This window comes from Trifolium pratense, linkage group LG2 (assembly GCF_020283565.1).
Source record: "Trifolium pratense cultivar HEN17-A07 linkage group LG2, ARS_RC_1.1, whole genome shotgun sequence".
In the NCBI taxonomy this organism is placed as follows: domain Eukaryota; kingdom Viridiplantae; phylum Streptophyta; class Magnoliopsida; order Fabales; family Fabaceae; genus Trifolium; species Trifolium pratense.
Window position 1 is genome coordinate 44,147,424 of NC_060060.1, and position 24,295 is coordinate 44,171,718.

Below are 24,295 nucleotides of genomic sequence, written 5' to 3' on the forward strand. Positions count from 1 at the left end.
GACCATGACATTATAACATGAGCTCACGTAAAACCATCCGCATCTAATCAATCTGCCATAGCCCTCTCTCCAAATTTTTCACTGTTTGACTACTTCGCATTTACTTTTTTTTTTTTGACTAACAATAAAGGATATTCATTCATTCAAACCGATAGAGTAAATCGATGTAATACAAATTCAAATTTGCTAAAAACAAAAAGGATGAATCTGCAAACAAACTCACAGCATCCATGTTAATAGCATAAAACGGCAAATTACATAAGCCTACATATATGACTATATTGAAGTGTCTGGAATGTCCATGCCCCCAGATCTGCAGCGTTGATGACACAAAAGTCGACATTGGATAGATTTGTACTTGATCGGATCTAATCCTTCAACCTGAAACAAATGAACACCGCACAAAGACGGGAAAACAAAATACACCGCACAAAGACGGCACAACAGAATACACCGCACAAGGACGGGATAACAAATAACACAAAATCAAACAAATATGTGAAAAATCACACTTATTTAACAACGAGAAAGAAAAAACAATTTGGAGGGGTGATTTTAGGTCAAGATTTGACCTGAAATCACCCCTCTTTGATAAATTAAGAAGAAGAAAAAAGGTGACGGCTAGGGTTAGAACTTAGGAGATGAGAGAATTCGCATTTACTTATTATTTTTATTTATTTTTTTCAAAATATATTTTGATCTTACAAAATATTCACTCTGATCCTATATATAAGAAACACATTGAGAAAAACATACATATCAATGAGACTTATTTATTTAATTAAAAATTCTAAAATGTTATGAGTTATTCCAAAACTAACTTTGGGAATATGTCTGTACAATTAATGCATAACATTGAAATATGTTGCATTTTATAAAGAATAAATTTAAAGAGTATTTCTTATAAAATTGACCAAAAAAATTCCAAAGTGTTCGTTATATATAGGACCGGAGGGAGTGATAACTTTCTAAATTTATTCCTTATTTAAGTTTTATTAATTTTTTAGTCCTTGAAAAATTATCTGCACTCAATTTTTGTTCTTACTATTAAAGGAGTGTGTAATTTTACCCAAAAACACTTAGATGAGATGACGCGGGTCTCTTCTATCTTAACCAATGTCCTGGGTTCGATCTCTAGCTTGGGCATGTAGCGGTGTTAAAACTTTTAGGAAGAGTTTGCCACCCATTTGGGTCCCACAAGACTCGAGAGATTTGTCTTTGCAATTGCGCGCAGATGATAGCCGATTTACACCAAAGGAGTGTGTAATTTTAAATGATTTTTTTTTTGCATGTATGTTAAAAATATAATTAAAAAATGTTCATGAAAAAACAAGCTTAAAATTTGATTTTTATGTCATAATTTTTGTTACTTTTATTTTTACTTTTACCTTTTAAAACATTCGCATTTAATTCTTCTCATGTTAAAAAATCTAATTTTAATAAATAAATTTTATATGATACTTTAAAGATGTTTATTAAAAAATCATTCAAAAATTTAAGAGTTTAATGCTAATTAAACAAATTTAGTGTTAGCATGGACTAAAGCTATGTGGGGACTCATCTCCCTGTACCCCTAGTTTTTTTTTTTTTTTATTTTCGTAATAACCCTGTTTTCAAAATAATTTCGGTAATACCGCTCTTTAGGGACAAAATCTGTCGCGTGCAGGTACAGGCTGATGGCGGAATCAAGGCTAACGCCATGCATGCAGGAAAGGCGGAATGGCAGACCCGCCATGTGCAGGTGATGGTGGAAAAGAGGAATACGCCATTGACCAGACACGTTTTCCGTGCCTACGTCAGACAACATGTTAATTTTTTGTTTTCAAAAAAGTGTAACGTCCATAATGACATACATTTTCTTGTTTTTTGGATCAAAACATTTATATCCCTTCTGGGTTGGGGAGTATCCAACAAAAACACATTTTGTAGCACGTGGTTCAAGTTTTCCAACATTCTTATGTTCATGTACAAAGGTTGTGCAACCAAATTTTTTTAATGTCAAATCATTTGAAACACAAGTATTAGGAAAACATTCTTTAAAAGTATCAATTGGAGATTGAAAATTGAGAACTTTTGAAGGCATTCTGTTAATTAAATAGGCAGCGGTTAAAACCGCTTCACCCCACAAATAGTTTGGTACTTTACTTGAGAAAAGTAAAGCTCTAGCTACCTCCAATAAATGTCTATTTTTTTCTTTCTGCAACTCCATTTTGTTGGGGAGTATTAGGACATGAACTTTGATGTATAATTCCATTTTCAAGAAATAAATCACTCAAATTAGTGTTAAAATATTATTTGCCATTATCACTTCCAAAGATTTGAATATTAGTTTGATATTGGTTTTGCACCATTGTACAAAAATCTTTTACAGCCTGACAAACATTAGATTTCCCCTTTAAAAAGTACACCCAACATACCCTTGAATGGTCATCGATAAAGGTGATAAACCATTTCTTAAGAGATAGTGTACTTGTACGGTTAGGGCCCCAAACATCACTGTGAATAATAGAAAAAAGTTTTGATGGTTTGTAAGGCTGTATTGCAAAATGGGAACGATGATGTTTCGCAAATTCACATGCTTCACATTTAAACAAAGAAATATCCTTATTACGAAATAACTTTGGAAACAAGTGTTTTAAATAGGGAAAACTAGGATGACCTAATCGTAAATGCCATAACATAATATTGTCATCATGATTATTCAAAACAGAAAAAGACTCAAAGCAGGAACTTATTGTTTCAGAAGGTAGTTGTGATGTAGATCCAATGTCAAAGTAGTAGAGTCCTCCACTCTCCTCAGCGCTGCCAATCATCTTTCCCGAGTTCAAATCCTGAAAGACACAATGAGATCGGAAAAAATTAGTTTGACAATTTATATCTTGGGCTAAGTTACTTAGTTACTAACGGACGTTAGACTACAAGACAAGTTTGGAACATGAAGGACATTTTTAAGAGTTAACATTGGAGACAACACAATTGACCCTTTGCCGACAATGGTTGAAAAGGAGCCATATGCGACTTTTAATTTTTGATTACCTGCACATGCACTATATGAAGAGAACAAAGTGGATTCACCTATCATGTGATCAGAGGCACCTGAATCTACTATCCAAGTATGATTGGGACTGACACGAAGAAAACAGAGTTACCTTTTGTTGCTACAGAGGAAGAAGGAGTTTCAGACTCGAGGAGTTTGAACAGTTTCTCTAGTTGTTCCGTAGTGAATGGACCCTGAGTTGAAGTAGATTGTCGTCCTTGATCATAATTACTGGCTTGGAATGCACGACCACCTTTCTTCTTCTTCCAATTAGGAGTCCAGTTAGGAGGTTTGCCTTTGAGCTTCCAACAATCTTCACGCGTATGCCATTCGCGGTTGCAGTAATCACACCGAGGAACTTCGTCTGATTTTTTTTCCTTCGTAGGGGTTTCTAGTTGCCAAAGTCGAGCCTTCAGATTCAGAGCTTCGAGGTGTCTTGCCTTGTCGTGCCTCCTCTGTTTTTATTTCTGCAAAAATCTCACGAAGAGTTAGCAATGGAACCTTTCCCAAAACTCGACCTCTTACCTCATCAAGATCTTTATTCAGCCCAGCGAGAAACATGATCACACGATCATTCTCTTGCCTCTTTAGAAATAAAACACTATCTTCTGCGCATTTCCAATTGTCATCATAACAAAGATCCAACTCTTGCCACGAGGTCAACAACTCAATGTAATAAGTAGTTACATTTCGGTCACCTTGCTTAGCATGCCATAATTGTGACTTTAAACCAAAGATTTGAGAGGCATTTTGGATATCAGAGTATGTTTCCTTAACAGCTTCCCACACATCCTTTGCGGAAGGCAAAAACATGTAAGGCTTGCCTATGCCAGTTTCCATAGTGCTTACTAACCAAACAATAATCATGGAGTTTTCAGACTTCCATTGTTGGTGAAGTGGGTCTCCTTGTGCCGGTTCAGCGAATGCTCCTGTCAAAAATCCAAGTTTTCCTTTGCCATCCAATACCAAGCGAACAGTTTGGGCCCATTGATTATAGTTATTCTCGTTCATCTTAGGAATATCGACGTTGAGGGAGGTACCCTCTTTGTCTTTGAAGCCTGTGTTGAAATCGATGTCACCATAAACAGTTTTGTTCCTGTTTCCGTTGTTTCCGCCATTACCGCTACTGTTAGCGATAAAGTCTGGTATCTTTCCGATGTCTGGTATCCCACCACCACGGCCACCACCGTCTCCGCGGCCAGTTCCGTCTACGCGGCCACCTCCTCCGTTTCCGCGGCCAGCACTTGGTGGTTGGCCATCGTTATTGACCGAGGATCCGGTATAGGCCTGGCCGAGGGAAGGCCACTTGTTGTAGTCGGCCATGAGAGACTAAACGGGTATGAGAATGGGTCGGGTAAAAGAACGGGTCGAACATATATTTTTTACAGTAGAACTCTAACCCTAACCTAGGTCTCGTGATCCCATGTTAAAAAAATATGTGTGAATGCTGTAATGATTTTATTCCTCGACTCAAGGCTGGTATTTATAATAAAAGTACAACTGGCTATCTCCTTGATTTAGGAGAAATAAAACGAAATAATGATATGTTTAGAATCTTCTAGAAATAACAAATTAGGAAACTAAATATATTCCAACATTATTGATACTATCATCCTTTAAATACATGAAAAACATAACACAAAAAACATAAACATAAATCAGAATTAAACTACCTTAAATTTGTAACATACCCCACTAATACTCATAATTCCTATAGTTAAAACTTGTAACAATAGGAATCCTAAGAAACTCAATAAATTCTATTAAACTATAATAATAATATTGATTCAAATTTTCCACAGAACCCACAATGAAAATGCTCAATGTTGTCAAATGAGTTAGCCCCCTGATATTAGAAGGCATTGATGTTAATGACCAATACAGTTGAATCACGAGATGTCTGAGATCTTGTAGTTGTATCAATTGTTTCGGAAGACTAATTAGCTTGGCACAATGAACAAGTTTTAGTGTTGTAATTTTCTTAAGCTACAAATAGACTCAGGCAGAGTTTCAATGTCACGTTTGTAAAGTTCTAAGTACCTCAAATGGATAAAATTCTTCAAGGCTGAAAGTTGAGAACAGTTCGTACTTAATACTCGGAGAGGTGATGGAAACACACATAAATTTGATTTAGGCGGATAAAATTGAAGAACAGACCGCAAGGATTCAACTCTTTTGAACGGAATCAAACTGTATTTGAATTGTGCATCAACATTAAAAAAACTAATATGATGAACTCTTTTTGGCATATTAGTTAAGCCAACAGTTTGTAAGGTGCCAGTTGTTGAATCACAGCACCAACTAAAGGGAGAACAATGGCCATTTTCAGGTGTATCAGAATTGGAATGAATTAAAATCTGGAGATGATATTAATTAATTCAGATTGCTAGATTCTAATTCCAGTAAAGTTCAAACAATGATTCTGATTCATGGTCACCATCAGAGGCAGAAGGTGGAGAAGAAGAAGGCCCTCTGTAATCTATACACTTATTCAACAACTGATCCCCACACAGACCTTGGTTAACCTTAAATGAATTATCATGAAATGTAGCAAACTGCTCATTGTGAGATATAGGACATTGAGAGATTGTTGAAGGACAAATTAAGAAACTCCAAAAAAGTAAGTTGTGCCAACTGTTGGGGGAATGTGTCAAAATTGGAACCATGAAATCAGAAATGTATAGAGCAGGGAAATATAGGCCACGACAGGAGAATCAATTATGCATTAAGATGTTACTTTGTGATTGAAATTGTTGATGATATGGGTGCCAAGGCAAATTACTATATTTTGGAAAAATGGGAAGACTCTGGTGATTACACATCACAAGAATAAATTAAAGGAAGGGAGCATTACCTGGTGAGTACACATCACAATTTGATCATTAATTACTACAATGTGCGAGTATTCAGCAGTACCTCATATGGTTGCTGTTGTAAATAAATAGTAAATATTCTATTATTAGGAGTAATCTTCTATTAGTAATTTGTATTTGGCTCATGAGCCCATTAGGTTAGAATAGCCTATATAAACACATTAGTGATTGTAAATTATTCATAACTTGAAATATAATAATATATTCAGTTTTCACATGGCATCAGAGCTCTCGTTCTTTGAGGGCCTTGCTTCCGCATAAACCCTAGCCGCCTTCATTGCGGTCATAAACCCTAACTGCCTTCATTGCAGGATTAGGATTTGTTACTACTGCCTTTATTGCAGTTTCAGCAAACAGTTGCGAAATCACTGTTCACGTGGTACTGTTCATCCACGACACTGTTCACGTGCGTACTGTTCATAGCAGTACTGTGCGTCACTGTTCATTCAAAAAAAAAAAACTTGGATTTTTTGCTATTTTGTTCTCCTTATTAAGACAATCACATGACATCGGTCAATATGTCAAAAAAAGGATTTGTTTCACTCAACCAAGATGAAATAAAGAGGTTGAAATCTTTTCTTAGTGAATTGGAGACACCAACAACGGTTACAACTTCTCTGGCATATTCAGGTATGTTTCTGTTTCCACTTTCTCTTGGTAAGTCTCAATTTTCTGTTGGATTTAATGCTTCGAATAAACCCTATAACCAATATTGGATACTGGATTCTGGAGCCACTGACCACATGACACCCTTACCCACACAATTTTCCACTTATTCACCTTGTCTCAGTAACAAGAAAATATCCACAGCAGATGGTACCCTTTTAACTGTAGCAGGTCAAGGAGATATCCAAATAAGTCCATCTATAATCCTACGAAATGTCCTTCACATTCCCAAATTGTCTACTAGCCTAATTTCCATACAAAAACTCACCAAAAACCTATCATGTAATGCTATTTTTTATGACAATGCTTGTGTTTTTCAAGATAAGCATTCGGGGAGGACAATTGGAAATGCGAAAGAATTGAATGGTCTTTATTACTTGGATAACCAAAATCTCCCCCCAAATCCACTCAACAACAACAACTCACTTTTTTCGGAATCAATTAAGACCAACAGGGAGAAAGTCTTTCTATACCACCGTCGCCTTGGTCATCCTTCATTTAGAGTCATGAAACAAATATTTCCTTCCTTTTTTAAAAATTTAGATGTTGAGAGTCTTTGTTGTGAGGTGTGTGAATTTGCTAAACACAAACGTGCCTCTTTCCCGGTCAGTAACAAAGTGAGTACTTCTCCATTTTATTTAATTCATACTGATGTGTGGGGTCCTTCTAATGTTCCAAATATATCGGGTGCTCGATGGTTTGTAACCTTCATCGATGATTGCACTCGGGTTACATGGGTCTACTTACTAAGACAAAAGTCCGAGGTTACCTCTGTGTTTCTACATTTTTTCTCATTGGTAAAAAACCAGTTTGGAGTGAGTATTAAGAGGGTCAGGTCTGATAATGCCAAAGATTACTTCAATCAAGGACTTAATTCCTTTTGTCAAAAAGAGGGTATTATTCATGAGTCCTCTTGTGTCAAAACACCCCAACAAAATGGGATTGCTGAGAGAAAAAACAGGCATTTGTTAGATCAAACACGTGCTATATTATTCCAAAATAAGGTTCCCAAGAAGTATTGGGGAGAGGCGGTTTTAACCGCATCGTATCTCATAAATCGTTTACCTTCTAGTGTCCTTGCCTCTAAAACTCCTATGGAGGTTCTATCCTCATTTTATCCTGATGTGTCCACCTCTTGTAATCTCATTCCTAGAATATTTGGGTGTAAGTCGTTCGTCCATATCCATAGTGATGGTAGAGGGAAACTTGATCCTAGAGCCTTAAAGTGTGTCTTTATAGGGTATTCTTCCACCCAAAAGGGTTACAAATGTTATCATCCACCGTCTCATAAATTCTTTGTCTCCCGAGATGTCACCTTCCATGAACATGAAAGTTACTTCATTCAAACTCATCTTCAGGGGGAGAGCACAAGTAAGGAAGATGAGTCTCTTATACTCCCTGACCTTAATTTCGGGCCAGAAGTTGAGGCTGAAACTAGAGGTGACAATGTTGAGACTGAAATTGATCTTGAAAATATTGAAACTAAAGTTGACAATGTTGAGACTGAAATTGATTCTGAGAAAGATGAAAATGTTGGTGTTGATGTGAGATATGGGAAGAATTTAGTATACACAAGAAAAAAGACCATTCCTGAATCTACTCATATCCATGAGTCCGATCCAACATTACATGAGGTAACTTTCCTTGACCCTTCAAACTCTAGTGATTCAATTTCAGAATTTTCTCATACTCAGGAACCAGAATCTAGCTCAACCATACAAAGGGAACCAGAATCCATTCTGATAAAACATAAAAACCCAAAATCCAGAGAAATAACACCAGTAGACTCTAAAGATTTACATCTCCCAATTGCCCATAGGAAAAATACTAGAACCTGCACCAACAAGCCACTTTACCCTCTATCCAATTACTTATGCTTTGAACAATTATCAACTACCCATAAAGCCTTCCTCACAAGTCTAAACACTACCACAATACCTACTTCCTTGTCTGAGGCATTGTCTGACAGGAAATGGAAACAAGCCATGGATTTGGAAATGGAGGCACTTGATAAGAACAATACTTGGGAATTGGTCTCTCTACCAAATGGAAAGAAACCTGTAGGGTGCAAATGGGTATACACTGTAAAATACAAGGCTGATGGATCTATTGAGAGGTACAAGGCAAGATTGGTAGCCAAAGGGTTCACTCAGACTTATGGAATAGATTACTCTGAGACATTTGCTCCAGTTGCAAAAATGAACACTGTTAGGGTGATATTATCTTTAGCAGCTAATTACAATTGGAACTTGCAGCAATTTGATGTAAAAAATGCTTTCCTTCATGGAGAACTTGAAGAAGAGATCTACATGGATGTACCCCCTGGATATCGTGAAGATATTGCTGCCAACACCGTGTGTAAGTTAAAAAAGGCTTTATATGGACTAAAGCAATCACCACGAGCTTGGTTTGGAAGATTCACCAAAGTTATGGTTGGTTTGGGCTTCAAACAAAGTCAAGGAGACCATACTTTATTTGTTAAACACTCTAAGTCAGGGGGAGTCACAGTGTTATTGGTGTATGTGGACGACATTATCGTAACAGGCGATAATGAAGAGGAGCAGCAAATGTTAAGTCAACACTTAGCCAAGGAATTTGAGATTAAAACCTTGGGAAAATTGAAGTATTTTTTGGGAATAGAAGTGGCTCACTCTAAGAAAGGAATTTTCATATCCCAACAAAAATACATTACCGACCTTTTGCAAGAGACTGGCAAGACAGCATGCAAGCCTGCATGTACACCAATTGATCCAAATATAAAGTTGGGGAATGCAGAAGAAGATGTTGCGGTTAATAAGGAAAGGTATCAAAGATTGGTCGGCAAACTAATATATTTATCACATACTAGACCTGATGTTGCTTTTGCTGTAAGCTTGGTCAGCCAATTCATGCACCAACCAAAGGAGATTCATCTACAAGCTGCACTCCGAATTGTTCAATATTTGAAAGGAACTCCAGGTAGAGGAATTTTGTTCGAACGAAATGGAAGTGTGGGACTTGAAGCATATACTGATGCTGACTATGTAGGGTCAATTGTGGATAGGAGATCAACTACAGGATATTGCACTTTTTTAGGTGGAAATCTTGTGACTTGGAAGAGTAAAAAACAAAGTGTGGTATCCAGATCTAGTGCTGAAGCAGAGTTCAGGGCAATGGCACAAGGTATATGTGAATTACTATGGCTGAAAAGCATCTTGGAAGACTTGAGGATAAAGAGTGATGAACCAATGAAACTCTATTGTGATAATAAATCTGCTATTAGCATAGCTCATAATCCAGTGCAACATGATAGGACCAAACATATTGAAGTTGACCGACACTTCATCAAAGAAAAATTAGATAGTGGTCTAATTTGCACTCCATATGTCTCTTCCAAAGGCAACCTTGCAGATCTTCTAACTAAGGGGCTGAACGACAATAACTTTGAAAGAATTGTTTCCAAGTTGGGAATGATAAATATTCATTCACCAGCTTGAGGGGGAGTGTTGTAAATAAATAGTAAATATTCTATTATTAGAAGTAATCTTCTATTAGTAATTTGTATTTGGCCCATGAGCCCATTAGGTTAGAATAGCCTATATAAACACATTAGTGATTGTAAATTATTCATAACTTGAAATATAATAATATATTCAGTTTTCACAGTTGCCACTATAGCAATATGGTAATAAAACATATAGACATCACAAAGTAAGGTTGGAGAGACAATAACAATCTTCATTAAAATTTAAAATGCACTATGGTAATAAAACATATAGATAAAATAAACCTCTTTAAGGAACAAGACAAAGAAACCTTTGTTCATTGTGCAAGTCTACAAAACTAGTATACAGGTGTTCACTGTGTTTGAATCAAAACTTACTAGGGAGGTAAGGAGACATGTTCAACTATGAAGTGCTTCTTTCACTGTATCATCCGCTAATCATAAGTCATAAAGAGGTTTTGCACAGCGTCTAAGGGTCTCTACACATTTCCACTATAGCATCCGCAGTTAACTACAGAGTGGCCACAAATGTCAGTATGCCATTTTCTAGGTCATTACAACATAATAAATAAATCAAACTAGAATAATAGAAAAGTTCTGAAGTAGTGAAGTCAGAACACGACCATAGAATTTAGCACAGGAAATAAATTAGTTAAAAACCATTGTAGAATAGCACTACCAGATATCTTAAAAATCATTTAGTTTGAGAAATGGATACATTGGAATTCTCAGTATTACATCGCTACCTCAGATACAAGAAGCATGTTTTATCTCTACTATTAGTGTTAGAATAAAGAAAATATGTAGATATTCTATGAACTTTACATCTTCCTAGATTAGTTATTAATAGTCCTAGTCTCCCCAACTAACTGAGCTTCCTTAGTTATTAATAGTCCTAGTCTCCCCAACTAATTGGGCTTCCTTGTATTTATTGTATCTACATTATAAATACATAGAGTGTGTGATCTGGTTGAACACACAGAATTCACATAATTTAATATGGTATCAGAGCCCAAAGAAAGTGTGGGTATGGGATTAGTTTGGCCAATGCCTTTACATTTAGTTTGTGATCCATTAGCCAAAGTAATACTAGGAAGTGTGTCTATATAAGTCAAATGCGAGAAAAGCAATTTGTTACCGGACATATGATCAGAGGCGCCTGAGTCAAGGATCCAAGGTCCAAGTGAAGAAGATTGTGAAACAAAAGCAATGGGATTACCATTCTGAGAAACAGAGGCAACCGGTGCAGTAGTGTGCATTTGTGCCTTCAGTTTGAGATACTCATTATACTCTGCGGTAGAAAGGGAGACTTGACCACCGGTGTTAGAGGCTTCAATTTGAGCAACATTCACAACTTTGGGCTGCAATTGATTAGCTTTTGTTCGGCACTCTGCTTCAATGTGGCCAATACGGTTGCAAAAGGTACAGCGGGATCGATGTCGATTATTTCCACGTCCTCCGCCTCTGCCACCTCGTTGATAGTAATTTGAGACAAGTGCAGTAGAGTCAACAGGCACATTGAGAGAAGTGGACACCGGAATAGCGGCTGGAGTAGGAGCTGAGAGACGCAGTAGCTGCTCGCAAACGGTGTCGTATGACGGGACAGTAGCACTAGATAAAATTTGATTGCGAACTGAGTCAAGTTCTGGTGGAAGACCAGCAAGTGCTAACACCATAAAGAATTTTCCACGTTGTTCAGCATGTTTGTCGACATTATCAGTAAAAGGCATAAGTGCATCAAAATCAGCAATCAGACTATCAAGTTTCCCCACATAGCTTTGCATATCCATGTCATCTTTCTTCATGGAAATAAGATTAGAGACAACTTTATATAAACGATTGACATCGTTGGAATATGTCTTCTTTGCCTTTGCCCAAACATCGTAGCATGTCTTAAATGAACGAAACTGGGCTTGAAGTTTTGCCTCAATTGAGTACCAAAGGACACTACAGAGGGAGGCATCAACCTGTTTCCAACTTGCTTGATCCTTGGTAGGGACATTCTTGTACTGTTTGAGCAAATGGTCCTGACGACCTTGTCCTTCAAACCAAAGTTCAACGGCAGCAGCCCAACCTGCATAATTGGCAGCACCTACCAATTTTTCGCAAGGAATCAGAGGAGGGGTAGTGAAACTGAGACTAGAAGAGGAAGCAGCAGTAGGTCCAGATGCAGACATGATGATATATGTGATGTGAGAGAAGAAAATTGGCAGAAAGAATTCCAAAAAGATGGAAAAAAAAAAAAAAAAAACACCTCGTAATATGACAGAGAGGGGCCTGCAGTGGTCGACGCCGGAGAATTGCGCGGCGGTATGTGGTGGTGGACAGTGGTGGGTCACACTGAAACAAGGCCAACTGGTTATTATAGCACAGTTGGAAGGATAATATGTTTACTGTAACATCCTAGGTCCTAGAAAGAACCACTACTACTGATATGTTTAGGCTATCAATATTTTGTTACCTTTATTGATGACTTTTCCAGATGCACTTGGATATTTTTAATGAAAAATCGTTCCGATGTCTTCTCAATATTTAAAACATTTTGCTCCGAAATAACTACACAATTTGGTACCCACATTAAAATCTTGCAAAGTGATAATGCTCGTGAATATTTGTCTACGTCTTTTCAATCCTTTTTGGCTTCACATGGTATCCTCCATCAGACATCATGTGCTCATACACCTCAACAAAATGGTGTCGCTGAGAGAAAGAACCGACACTTAGTTGAAACGGCTCGTACCATGCTCCTTCATAATAATGTTCCTCCTCGTTTTTAGGGAGATGCAATACTCACAGCCTGCTACTTAATCAACCGCATGCCCTCCTCTGTCCTCAAAAACCAGGTGCCACACTCCATCTTGTTCCCCCAACAACACCTTTACTCTCTGCCACTCCGCGTCTTCGGGTGTACATGCTTTGTTCACGACCTTACTCCTGGAAAAGATAAACTTGCTGCAAAATCCCAAGTGTCTTTTCCTCGGCTATTCTCGTCTTCAGAAAGGTTGTAACGACCCAATTTTCATATTATTATTTTTATGTGTTAAAATATTTTATTTAACGTGGAATTTTAATTAAGTTAATAACTAGAATTATTTATCGAGTACTTTAGTTATTAAGCGAGTAGAGAGAGAGTTAACGTGTTATTGGGCCAAGCCAATTGGGCTTGAGGCCCAATGGGCCTTGTGTGTGTGAGGGGGCGCCATATGGCCATGAAGGAAGGGAGAAACATTTCATTTCTCATGGTTCTTGTGTTCTTGAGAGGAGAAGAGAGAGAGCTTGAGGAGCTAGGGCAAAGGGAGAGCTAGGGATTCGAGAGCTTCGTCGTGTTTTCTTCGAATCCAGGTAAGAGAGTAGATTTCATATTCGTGGGTGACTCGAGGAAGGGGAGAATGTCGATTTCTCCTCACCCGAACTTCCTCCACCCCATTTTCGTTTTAGCTTGGAATGGATTTTCTTGATGGAAATCGTTCCTAAGGTTCTTGATATGTTTAACATGCTTGTAACATGGTTAATGAACGGAAATAATGGTTAAAACGAGTTTTATAACAGATTAAACTCAAGAACTTTGTGTTCTTGAGAGTTTTGATGAAAAAGTGTCAATCCTTACTTTTTCGATGTTTATGATGTAGATCTGAGAAATGGATTGTCCTTTTGTGTCTATCCATGTTTGTTATGCTTGAATACAAACTCTTTTGGGATTTATAACATGAAAAATGGGAGTTTTGGGCGTTTTTGTGTAGAAAACGCATGTTTTTCCGCCTCAGGCGCAATAATTTCCGCCTGAAACGGAAGAGCAGTGAGCAGCCAACCTTTCAGATGTTTCTGCGCCTCAAACGTAAACTTTTGCGCCTCAGGCGAAAACTTCCGCCTCAAACGTAAACTTTTGCGCCTCAGGCGAAAATACTGCAGATTTCACCAATTTTTCATCTGCTATCTTCCTTTGCATGTATTTTCAATCAGTGTCTTATTCTTACATGATTGTTGATGATTGTTGATGCTTGTTGATGCTTATAACGATTGTTAATCATGTATGAAGTATAAATGAAGAATATTAAGGTGTTAATCAACTTAATAAAGAAGGATATTAGAATTATGTTATTCTAATAAAGACGGATATTAAGGTATTGATTATCTTAATAAAGACGGACGTTGGATAGTGTTCCACGTTATTGTTGACGGGCTATATGCCAAAATTGTTGATGAATATATTCATGAGTTTTGAGTGCATGCATCATGAATATTTAGGGATATTGGCTTGTCCAATAAAGAAGGATATCGAACTATATTTGTTTGATAAAGACGGATATCGGAGGTGAAATACTCTGATAAAGACGATGGTACCACATGCATTAGAGGTGTCTAGAGGACATAACATGAATGTGAAGCATTAGATTGCATTAGGGATTATGTGTGCATTTTATTATAAATGATGTTTGACACATACTTGGTAAATGTTGATTGTTAATCCGTATGTGAGTAGCAGAGTCCGTCATGACTATAAAATGAACAACGCAGGGTCCGTCATGACCATAATCTGAACAATGTATTTGTTGATGTTTTGGTATTGTCCGAGACGACGTGAAACTATATGTTTGGTGTATTTTGTGGATGATTGATTAGGTGATAAATGAAGTATATGCATGATATATGAATATGCATGAATGATGGTGATGTATATGTATAATGTATGATTATGCATGTTTTTATGAAGAAGTGTTTAAGTACCATTTACTTACACTTGTATATTTTGAGTATGTTATCTAACTCTCTTTTATGTGTTATGTGCTGGACCGTTGGGGGTCCAGATTTACAGGTTTTGTGGTATTCGATGTCGAGTCGTCGGTGAAGCTCTGCTCTGATTGTGACACGGGAAAAGGGGTTTTATATGTAGATAGAGTCTCCTTATCTAGGTTGTTTTGTATAGCTAATAAATACATTAGTTGATTTAACATTTGTATAAACAAGTATTTTTACTAATTAACTAAATTAGTATTATTTTGATTGAAGAATGTAATACTCGAACCACAACTTTTATAATATCGAACATTACTTTCCGTTGCGTATTTTGAAAAAGATTTTACTAAAGGTAGAAATATTGAAATAATGGGTTTGGGTGTTACAAAGGTTATCGATCTTATTCTCCAGATCTTCGGAGGTACATTGTCTCTGTTGATGTTAGTTTCTTTGAGACTCGTCCTTTCTTTCCTTCTACTCCTAAGGAGCCCAATGATTCTAGTCCAGAGATCCTTACTCTTCCCATTGCACCCACCCCTGTCTCTATCCCCACACCTGCCCCTATCCTTACACCTCCCCTTCGCGTCTATCAACGCAGGCCACGTGCACCACCCGCTTCTCAAGACTCATCCTCTACTCCGTCGGACTCTCATACTCCGCATCCGACACAGGAACTACCCATTGCTCTTCGTAAAGGTAACAGATCATCTTGGAATCCTAATCCTATTTATGCTTGTCATTTAGATTATCATCGATTATCTCCATCCTATTCTGCTTTTGTGGTTTCTTTGGATTCTGTGTCTATTCCAAAAACTACAGGTGAAGCTATGTCTGACCCTGGATGGCGACAAGCTATGGTTGATGAGATGGCTGCTTTGCACTCCAATGGTACTTGGGATTTGGTTCCCTTACCCAGTGGGAAAACTACAGTGGGTTGTCGATGGGTCTATACAGTTAAAGTTGGGCCAAATGGAAAGATTGACCGCTTAAAAGCTCGCCTCGTAGCCAAAGGATACACACAAATCTTCGGCCTTGACTATGGAGATACTTTCTCTCCCGTTGCCAAGATTGCATCTGTCCGCCTTTTTCTTGCCATAGCTGCTATGCATCAATGGCCACTCCATCAATTGGACATAAAAAATGCCTTCCTACATGGTGAATTACAAGAGGAGGTGTACATGGCACAACCACCGGGATTCACTGTTAGTGGTGCTTCTCACCTTGTTTGTCGGCTTCGTCGAGCACTTTATGGCTTGAAACAATCTCCCCGAGCTTGGTTTGGAAGGTTTAGTACTGTACTCCAAGAGTATGGCATGACTAGATGTGAAGCTGATTTCTCCGTCTTCTTCTTGCATTCTTCCCCAACTACTTGCCTCTACCTGCTTGTTTATGTCGATGATATCATCATCACTGGTAATGATGAGGCTGAAATCCAACGGTTGAAACAACATTTGTCTTTACACTTTCAGACTAAAGACTTGGGACCGTTGAAATATTTTTTGGGGATTGAAGTTGCTCAGTCCAAAACTGGTGTGGCTATTACTCAGTGAAAATATGCTCTTGATATACTTGAGGAAACTGGATTGCTTGATTGTCGTCCTAGCGACACTCCCATGGATCCCAATGTTAAGCTACTACCAGGTCAGGGGGAGCCATTGAAAGACCCTGGTAGATATCGACGTTTAGTTGGGAAACTTAATTACCTCACAGTGACAAGACCGGACATTACTTTTGCTGTCAGTGTGGTTAGCCAGTTTCTAAATGCTCCATGTGATGACCATTGGAACGCTGTGATTCGCATTCTCAAGTATATAAAGAGTGCACCGGGTAAGGGATTACTTTATGAAAACAAGGGCAACACCCAAGTTGTGGGTTATTCTGATGTTGATTGGGCAGGTTCACCAGCAGACAGAAGATCTACTTCAGGGTATTGTGTCCTCATTGGAGGAAATTTGATCTCATGGCGGAGCAAGAAACAAAACATAGTTGCAAGGTCGAGTGCAGAAGCAGAATATCGTGCTATGGCTGCAGCAGCTTGTGAACTTACGTGGCTAAGACAATTACTCCAACAACTCAAACTAGGAGATGTCAAAACAATGAAATTAATTTGTGACAACCAAGCTGCACTACATATTGCCTCCAACCCGGTTTTTCATGAAAGAACTAAACATATAGAGATCGATTGTCACTTTGTACGAGATAAAGTTCTTTCAGGAGAAATTGTAACTGATTTTGTTGGTTCAAATGATCAATTAGCTGACATATTTACTAAGTCCCTTAGAGGACCCCGGGTTGAATCTATTTGTAACAAGCTTGGTGCATACGACATGTATGCTCAGCTTGAGGAGGAGTGTTAGAATAAAGAAAATATGTAGATATTCTATGAACTTTACATCTTCCTAGATTAGTTATTAATAGTCCTAGTCTCCCCAACTAACTGAGCTTCCTTAGTTATTAATAGTCCTAGTCTCCCCAACTAATTGGGCTTTCTTGTATTTATTGTATCTACATTATAAATACATAGAATGTGTGATCTGGTTGAACACACAGAATTCACATAATTTAATAATTAGGATACCCTGAAATCTACTAAGCACAAATCTATAACAAATTTTTAGCAAGGCACAAAGGAGAAGACAATGAATTTCAACAATTCATTGAAATGTATGGTCATACGTCTTAATAAACCAGCTTTCTAGCTTCATCTTTCAACAATTTTCCTCTCGGTTACAACCTCAAGTTTTGAAATGGGTTGAGTGTATGGAAGCTTGCTTCAGCAACCTTTTTCGACCAGAAAAATGACTTGATTTATGTCCCGCAACCCTTTCCGTCCGGGAAAATGAAAAACAGGTGTATGCAATCTTGCTCCATCAGTTGGAGTTTAAATGTATCTGTTGAAATCCGCAGATTTGTTTTCTGTCTTCAAAAGTCAGGTTCTGCCTCTGCACGAGGCGCAGGGAGGGCTGCGCGAGGCGCAGACGCGTGATGCAGTTATGCAGATTTTTTGTGAAAATATATTTTCTTGGAGGGCACTCTGACTTGGATTTGTTTTATTTTAAAACAGATTTGTTACTAGTTTTTTGGCATATATTTTTCTATAAATAGGGAGTGCTTTATTCATAGAAAAATAAGAGAACACCATGTGAGGAGTTACTGAATAAGGATTTGCCGCAACACCAAGGCTAGGGTTTTAGGGAGAAACAAGAGGGTTGTCTCTTGGTATAACTCTAGGGTTGGGCAAAGGGTTATTCAATTCACCTTGGGAAACACTTATCAAATTGAGTCTCTTGGCCACGGGAAGAGATTCAGGTTTTGGATAGAATTAGGATTAATTCTTGTAACCCAATTGAGAATTTTTTGTAAAGTTACTTATTTGATATAGTGGAACGGAGGGACTGCTATCTTCCCCAGAGTAGGTCATTGTTGGACTGAGCTGGGTAAACAAACATTGTGTTCTTTCTTCTCCTTTATCTTCTTTATCGGTGTTGTTATTATTATTACTTATTCCGCTTAATTATGGTTTCCGTTCTATTGCTCCACACATCAAGTTTTCATTGGTGTGATTTTATTGACGAATTCACAACACAGTATCTAATCTTAATGTTGGAAGACAAAAAATGAACCGAATACCTCGCAACTAGCTAAAGGTGCAGCCTATTAAACACAAACCATTGTTTATTCTGATCCTCTGTAGGATTTGTAGAGATGGTAGATCCAACTACACTTCCTTGCACCCAGATCCAACAGCTCTACCATAGTTGCTCGACAGTAGAGGGTCTGCTTTATCTACAAATTGCTTCATGTGTGCCTGCTCTACTACTTTATTAATACATTGTAATTACCCTTCCATATTCTGCATTATAACAGTGTTACAACATCATTCATTTCATCCATTCTATTAAATATAAATTGAATTCTGACAATGACAATGAATGAAAAAAACTCCTTGAAAAATATGATGCGGATTCACAGAAAATTTGGAAGAAAAGGATAGTTACAAACACAATTGTTGTTACAAATATCATAATGAAACAACCAAAGTATAACTTTTAATTAAAATTAAAACAAATGTAATAGTGAGCCAATTGCACCGACCATCTTTTATAAATATGAAAAGAAATAAAAGTTAGATGGTCATTTTTTAATTCAAAATAACAAATTGTAGCTTGAAAGCATCTCACCTAGTTTTATTCATATGAAAGACCTCTAACAATCATTTCACGATGAAGTTTCACCGCCTTCTCATTCTTGCCATTTTTTGACAGAGCATGAATAAGAGTTGTGTAAGTTATGCCATTAGGGGTGCAACCGTTATCTTCCATTTTTGACATTAAGAACAATGCTTCATCAAGAAAGCCCTCTTTACAAAGCCCATCAATCATAACAGTATACATTGTCACATCTAAATGGTAGCCTTTAATCAAAAGATCTTGATAAACCTCTAGTGCATCCATAAGTCTTCCATTTTTGCATAGTGCATCGACAAGTATAGTGTATGTATACATATTTAGCTGAATTCCTTGGTCTTTGATCTTCGCCAATAATTCAATTGCCTTGTCAAACTGATGGTTTTTGCACAATGCATCCAATATAGAAGTGTAAGTGATCGCATTAGCAGGATGGCCTCTATCATGCATCTCATCAAGAAAATACCAAACATTAGAGATTCTCCCCGATTTGCAAAGCCCATCAATAAGCGAACTGTATGTTATAGTATCAGGAGAGATGTTTTTTAAATACATTTCTTTGAAGAGATTCATGGCTTCATCCAACATTTTATTCTTGCATAATCCATTAATCATGACATTGTAGGTACAAATATTAGGTTTCACTTCCGTTTGAGCAATAGTGTTGAATACATATGTGGCCTCGTTCACTTCTTTAACCAAAAAATACCCATCTATTAAAGAAGTATAAGTAACAACATCTGGTTTCACACCTTGTTTTATCATAACAGCTAAGACATTTTTAGCTTTTCTCAACTCTCCTTCCTTAGATAAACCACCAATCAGTATATTAAAAGTAAGAACATTTGGGCTGATGTTTTTCAACAACATTTTATTTAACAAACCAATAGCTTCTTTGAATTGACGCACAATGCAAAGGCCGTATATTAAATTAGTGTAAGTGACAACATCAGGATAAATATTCTTGACAATCATTTCAGAATATAAATGAAGGGCATCACTCACAAGTTCATCCTTGGAAAGTCTATGAATGACTATGTTGTACATTACCACGTCCGGTTTAACTATTAACGCTTCAATCTTTCTAAGCAACCGGAGGGCAGCTGTTGTTTCTCCTTTTTTACATAAGCCATCAATCAAGATTCCATAACTAACTTGATTAAGCTGAAATCCCTTTGATATAACGTCGTCATGAAAATCCAAAGCTTTATTAACCTGACCACTAAGACACATGCCTTTCATAAGTGTAGTCATTGTTACCGTATTAGGCTGATAACCTAGCTTGAGAATTTTTGCTAATACAGAAAATGCAAAATTGAGTTGACTAAGGTGGCAGAAACAATTGAGCAAGATGTTCAAAGTAACAAAGTTAGGTTGAATTCCATTGAGCTCCATTTGATGAGAGAGTGAAATAGCAGTGTGAAACTGCTTGTTTCTAACAAGGGAAGTTAACATCTTACCGAGTTCGAAGACGGATGATGGGATAGGGTTGACATCGAGAATTCTATTGAATGAAGAATCAGCATCAACAAGATTGTGATTTTGATGAAATTGGGAATTGGAATGAGCATGAGAGTAAAATCGGCGACGATTGAAATTGTTGGAAGGAGAAAGAGTGATAGCAGAAGCAGCACGGTTACTTAACAGTGAAAATGACATTCTAACGGTTGAGATGCCGAGACTGTGGTTTTTTGTAACAAAATCAACTCAGTTTTGGATTAGAAGGAAATGAATGAATGAATGATTGGCAGCGAGTCAGGTTTATAGTGCAACTCAGTTTCGGATAAGGAGGAGATGAGTGAAGGATGGGAGGCGATTTACGTTTATGCTTCAACTCAGTTTTGGATTATATCTAATTTTGATTTTCACTTTCTCCAAGAATGGGATGAAAAGTTAGGCTCTGTAGATAGATACTCCCGCTCCCGCCTCCAAAATTCTCTTTTGCACAATATTTATTTAGGAGTAGTTTTTTTGGTTTAATTTAGGGTCATGCTAACCGGTGCCCCAGGGGCACTAGTTAAGGAAACCAAAATTAGAAAGTTTTGAAAAGAAAATAACACTTTTTAAACTTTCGAGAAGTTGACTGCACAAATTCCAATGCCAAATTACTATTTTTGCATCCTTAACTAGTGCCCCGGGGGCACTGTTTAGCATTTTTCTTTAATTTAATGTAATATTTTTATTGAAATTTTTAAAATAACTTTTTAATTTGTATTGAAACTTTACAATGTTCAAAAAATTAGAACAATTAATAAGAGTACTTTTGAAAGAATATACATCATCAGAAAATCCACTGTCAAAAAAATTAATAATAATAATAATAATAAACCCACGGTCAAAAAAATTAAATTCTTTGATTAATGGACTTTTTTATGGACTTTTATCAAAAAAAAAAACCTATTTTGACCTATAAAATACCTTTTTCTGCAGCATAAACCCTTTTTGTCACTGTTAGTCAATTCACTTTTCTTTTATAAACCCTTTTTGTCGCCGTTAGTTCCCATCTCTTTGGAATCTCTTCAACATGTCTCCTCCTCGAGGTATCACAAAACTCTACTAACCTTTCTCTGATCATACACACTTCTTAATTATTTGTTTATTTATTTTGAATACAAGAGTACCCTTTTGTTTATTTTCCAATATATCAATTGAGTTTGTTAAATTATTAGTTAATTCAAAAGAAATTTTGGATTTTGGACTCTTTGATGATGTTTTTGTTGTATTTCACTCCTTAAAATCAAGGGCTTAAATATGATTTTTGTCCCTGCATGTATGCCTCGTTTTGGATTAATTAATTGACTATGTTTTTATAGTAATAGGCTCAAATGAATGATTTTTACTGTTTTTTAATGAAGTGTGTAGTGTTTGAATAATGTGTATAGTAGTGCACTAGCTGGTTTTTCTTGTTGGATTTGTGCAGGTCGCGGTGGTTCTGGACTGGTGGAGGGTTCAGAGGACGAGGAGGTGACAGAGGCGGTCGAGGCAATGGTGGAGGTCGAGGCTTTGGTTGTGGAAGAGGAGGAGATTTTAAACCTCGTGGTAAGGTTAGAGGTGTAGGAGGAAGAGGACCCCGTGGAAGACCAATGAATCGTTGTCATGGTAGTGTCAAAGGTGGAATGAAAGGAGGAAGCAAGGTTGTTCTTGAGCCTCATAGACATGAAGGTATTTTCCTTGTTAGGGATAGTAAAGGAGATGCTCTCGTTACTAAGAATCTTGTTCCTGGTGAAGCTGTTTACAATGAGAAGAGAGTTAATGTGCACGTAATTTTATTTCTCCTCTCTTTAGCAGTTTATGGTTTTAATTTATTTAGAACTTCTTATATATGAGTATAGTTGTAGTTATATGGAATCTTGTAGTTTTAAGTTTTAACATATCTTGCAACGTCTTAGGTTAATTGGAATATTCTGTTTGTTTATGTAGACTGGAGTTGTGTATGCAGTAGAATTCTCCCACGAAAGTGGACTTGATTTGGTAAATATGGCGAAGAAACTTACTAATGTTATTCCCATTATTGAAGATGCTAGACATCCAGAAAAGTATAAAGAGTTAGTTGGCATTGTAGATGTCATATTTTCTGATGTTGCTCAGCCTGATCAGGTTTGGTTTAAGTTTTCGCTAATTTATCATAAAGGAGGATGTTACAATATCAGTGCATATGATGAGTTGCTCGGATTCCCCTTCAAGACTTCATGAATGATGTAGACCCGAGATACTGATGCACATAAAAAAATTTGTTTGTTTTTCTTTTTCTATATTTCTACATTGTGTTGTTATTTTTTATTTATACCGAAGAAAAGTTTTGAAAAATACACTGCTACCAAAATAGTAGTGGGTTGAACCTCGATGTATCAGTTTTGTTTGTACTAATTAGAAGAGTATTGCAGGCAAGAATTTTAGGGCTAAATGCTTCTTATTATCTTAAAGCTGGAGGGCATTTTGTTATATCCATCAAGGTTTGTTCAGAAACCAAATTTGAAATCACTTTTATCACAATAATTTATTAGCTGAAGAATTCCTTAGTGGCTGTTTAGTTTTGCCAAAGTTATCACAAATTTGATGACTTTTATCATAACTATATCGCTTTTCAACATGTTTCTTGTTTACAATAGTTTTCTATTGGAAACATTAATATTGAAAACAAAATTGTTTTTCTATTTTTTTCCTTCTACGTATGTATTTCAAATACAATAAAAAAGATCATATTCAAATAAATACACTAGAATTTTCTATAAGGCTTAGCTTATTGGCAATGTCGATATTGCTAGGCTGAACGGCTGAACCTGTGTTATCAAATATTTGCCGTTGTGGATATTGAGGCGGGTTTTGGCTCTCTCCCATTGCGAATTTCGGCCGATATTGATAGCAGGATTTAAGGCTCTCCGCCATTTGCCATCGAACACTGGGTTGGACACCTTCAATTGGATTCGAATTCTAGGCCTCACACAGTTGTGTGTGATTTTCATCTAAAATCAAGCTGACTCGATTTATTTTGTTTTATGATAGGCAAATTGCTTAGATTCGACAATACCTGCAGATGCAGTGTTCCACAGTGAAGTGAAAAAGTTGAGGGCAGATCAATTTAAGCCATTTGAGCAAGGTACTATTGAACCATTTGAGACGGACCATGCTTTTGTTGTTGGTGGATACAGAATGCTTACGAAGAAAAATGATGCTGAATAGCTTGTTTTTGCGAAGGCATGCACTATTTACCAATATATGGCATGCCAATAACTTAGAAGTTTTTGTCCTAGAATGCGTTGCTTCTAAACGATAAACTAGTGGTTTTTATATTTGCTGCCAATGCAAGTGATTAGACTAAAGTTATATTTGCTTCAGTTGATAGGGGTGTTTTAGAAGGAGTCTTTTAGAGGATTTGTCTCTAGCATTGCTCACGGTTTGTATACCGTTTGAATGTTTTAAATATTAGTTTCTCCCACCTACATGAAAAACAAAATAGATTGAGCGAGTATTTTGTAGAATGCCGGTGTCGTATTCTTTGTGTCTAAGTAACATAACTCATAAATTTCACGCCCTTTGACACCACAGAAAGGGATAAGAGCTGATTGCTGGCTATGACTTGGTGAAAAGAATCTATGAGAGAAGGTTCTCAAACCATGTTCCAACCGACTTTAGGTGGACGCGCGGAGCCAATGAGTCTTTAAGTAAGTGGGCGTTAAGCGTAACGAGTCTAAGGGTGGGATAAAGCTTGAAAGGAATTGATGGACAGCTCAAATTTGTGAAATTCAAAGAAGGGAGTTGTATTCGAATGCTTTCACAACCCCGATGTCATATTTTGTGTGTCTAAGTAATACAA

At 37.0% G+C, this 24,295-nt stretch overlaps 2 protein-coding genes and 1 non-coding gene across 6 annotated transcripts; 2 read left to right on the plus strand and 1 right to left on the minus strand.

The window, feature by feature from the left end:
* Positions 1–1,577: 1,577 nt before the first annotated feature.
* Positions 1,578–20,931, minus strand: LOC123906139 (putative pentatricopeptide repeat-containing protein At1g12700, mitochondrial). 4 transcript variants are annotated; one of them, XR_006808777.1, is made up of 4 exons: positions 18,976–20,914; positions 18,425–18,647; positions 10,439–10,571; positions 1,578–2,831 (listed from the first exon to the last, which is right to left on the minus strand). XR_006808777.1 is itself a non-coding variant. In XM_045955990.1 (2 exons), the coding sequence occupies exon 1, from the start codon at positions 20,638–20,640 to the stop codon at positions 18,982–18,984; it is 1,659 nt and encodes a 552-aa protein (XP_045811946.1). In that variant the 5' UTR covers positions 20,641–20,914; the 3' UTR covers positions 10,273–10,571; positions 18,976–18,981. The 4 variants fall into 4 exon arrangements, 1 of the variants encoding a protein (XP_045811946.1); XR_006808776.1 differs by lacking the exon at positions 1,578–2,831 and having other exon boundaries at positions 10,273–10,571; positions 18,976–20,931; XR_006808778.1 differs by lacking the exon at positions 1,578–2,831 and having other exon boundaries at positions 10,273–10,571; positions 18,464–18,647.
* On the plus strand, positions 20,776–24,260 carry LOC123904766 (putative rRNA 2'-O-methyltransferase fibrillarin 3). Its single transcript, XM_045954389.1, has 6 exons — positions 20,776–20,883; positions 21,412–21,521; positions 21,902–22,241; positions 22,402–22,578; positions 22,866–22,934; positions 23,247–24,260. Exons 1-6 carry the CDS (start codon positions 20,776–20,778, stop codon positions 23,352–23,354), a joined length of 912 nt encoding a protein of 303 aa, XP_045810345.1. The 3' UTR covers positions 23,355–24,260.
* LOC123912035 lies at positions 22,631–22,701 on the plus strand. Its single transcript, XR_006810892.1, has one exon. It is a non-coding gene; the product is annotated as a small nucleolar RNA snoR60 (small nucleolar RNA).
* Positions 24,261–24,295: the final 35 nt, after the last annotated feature.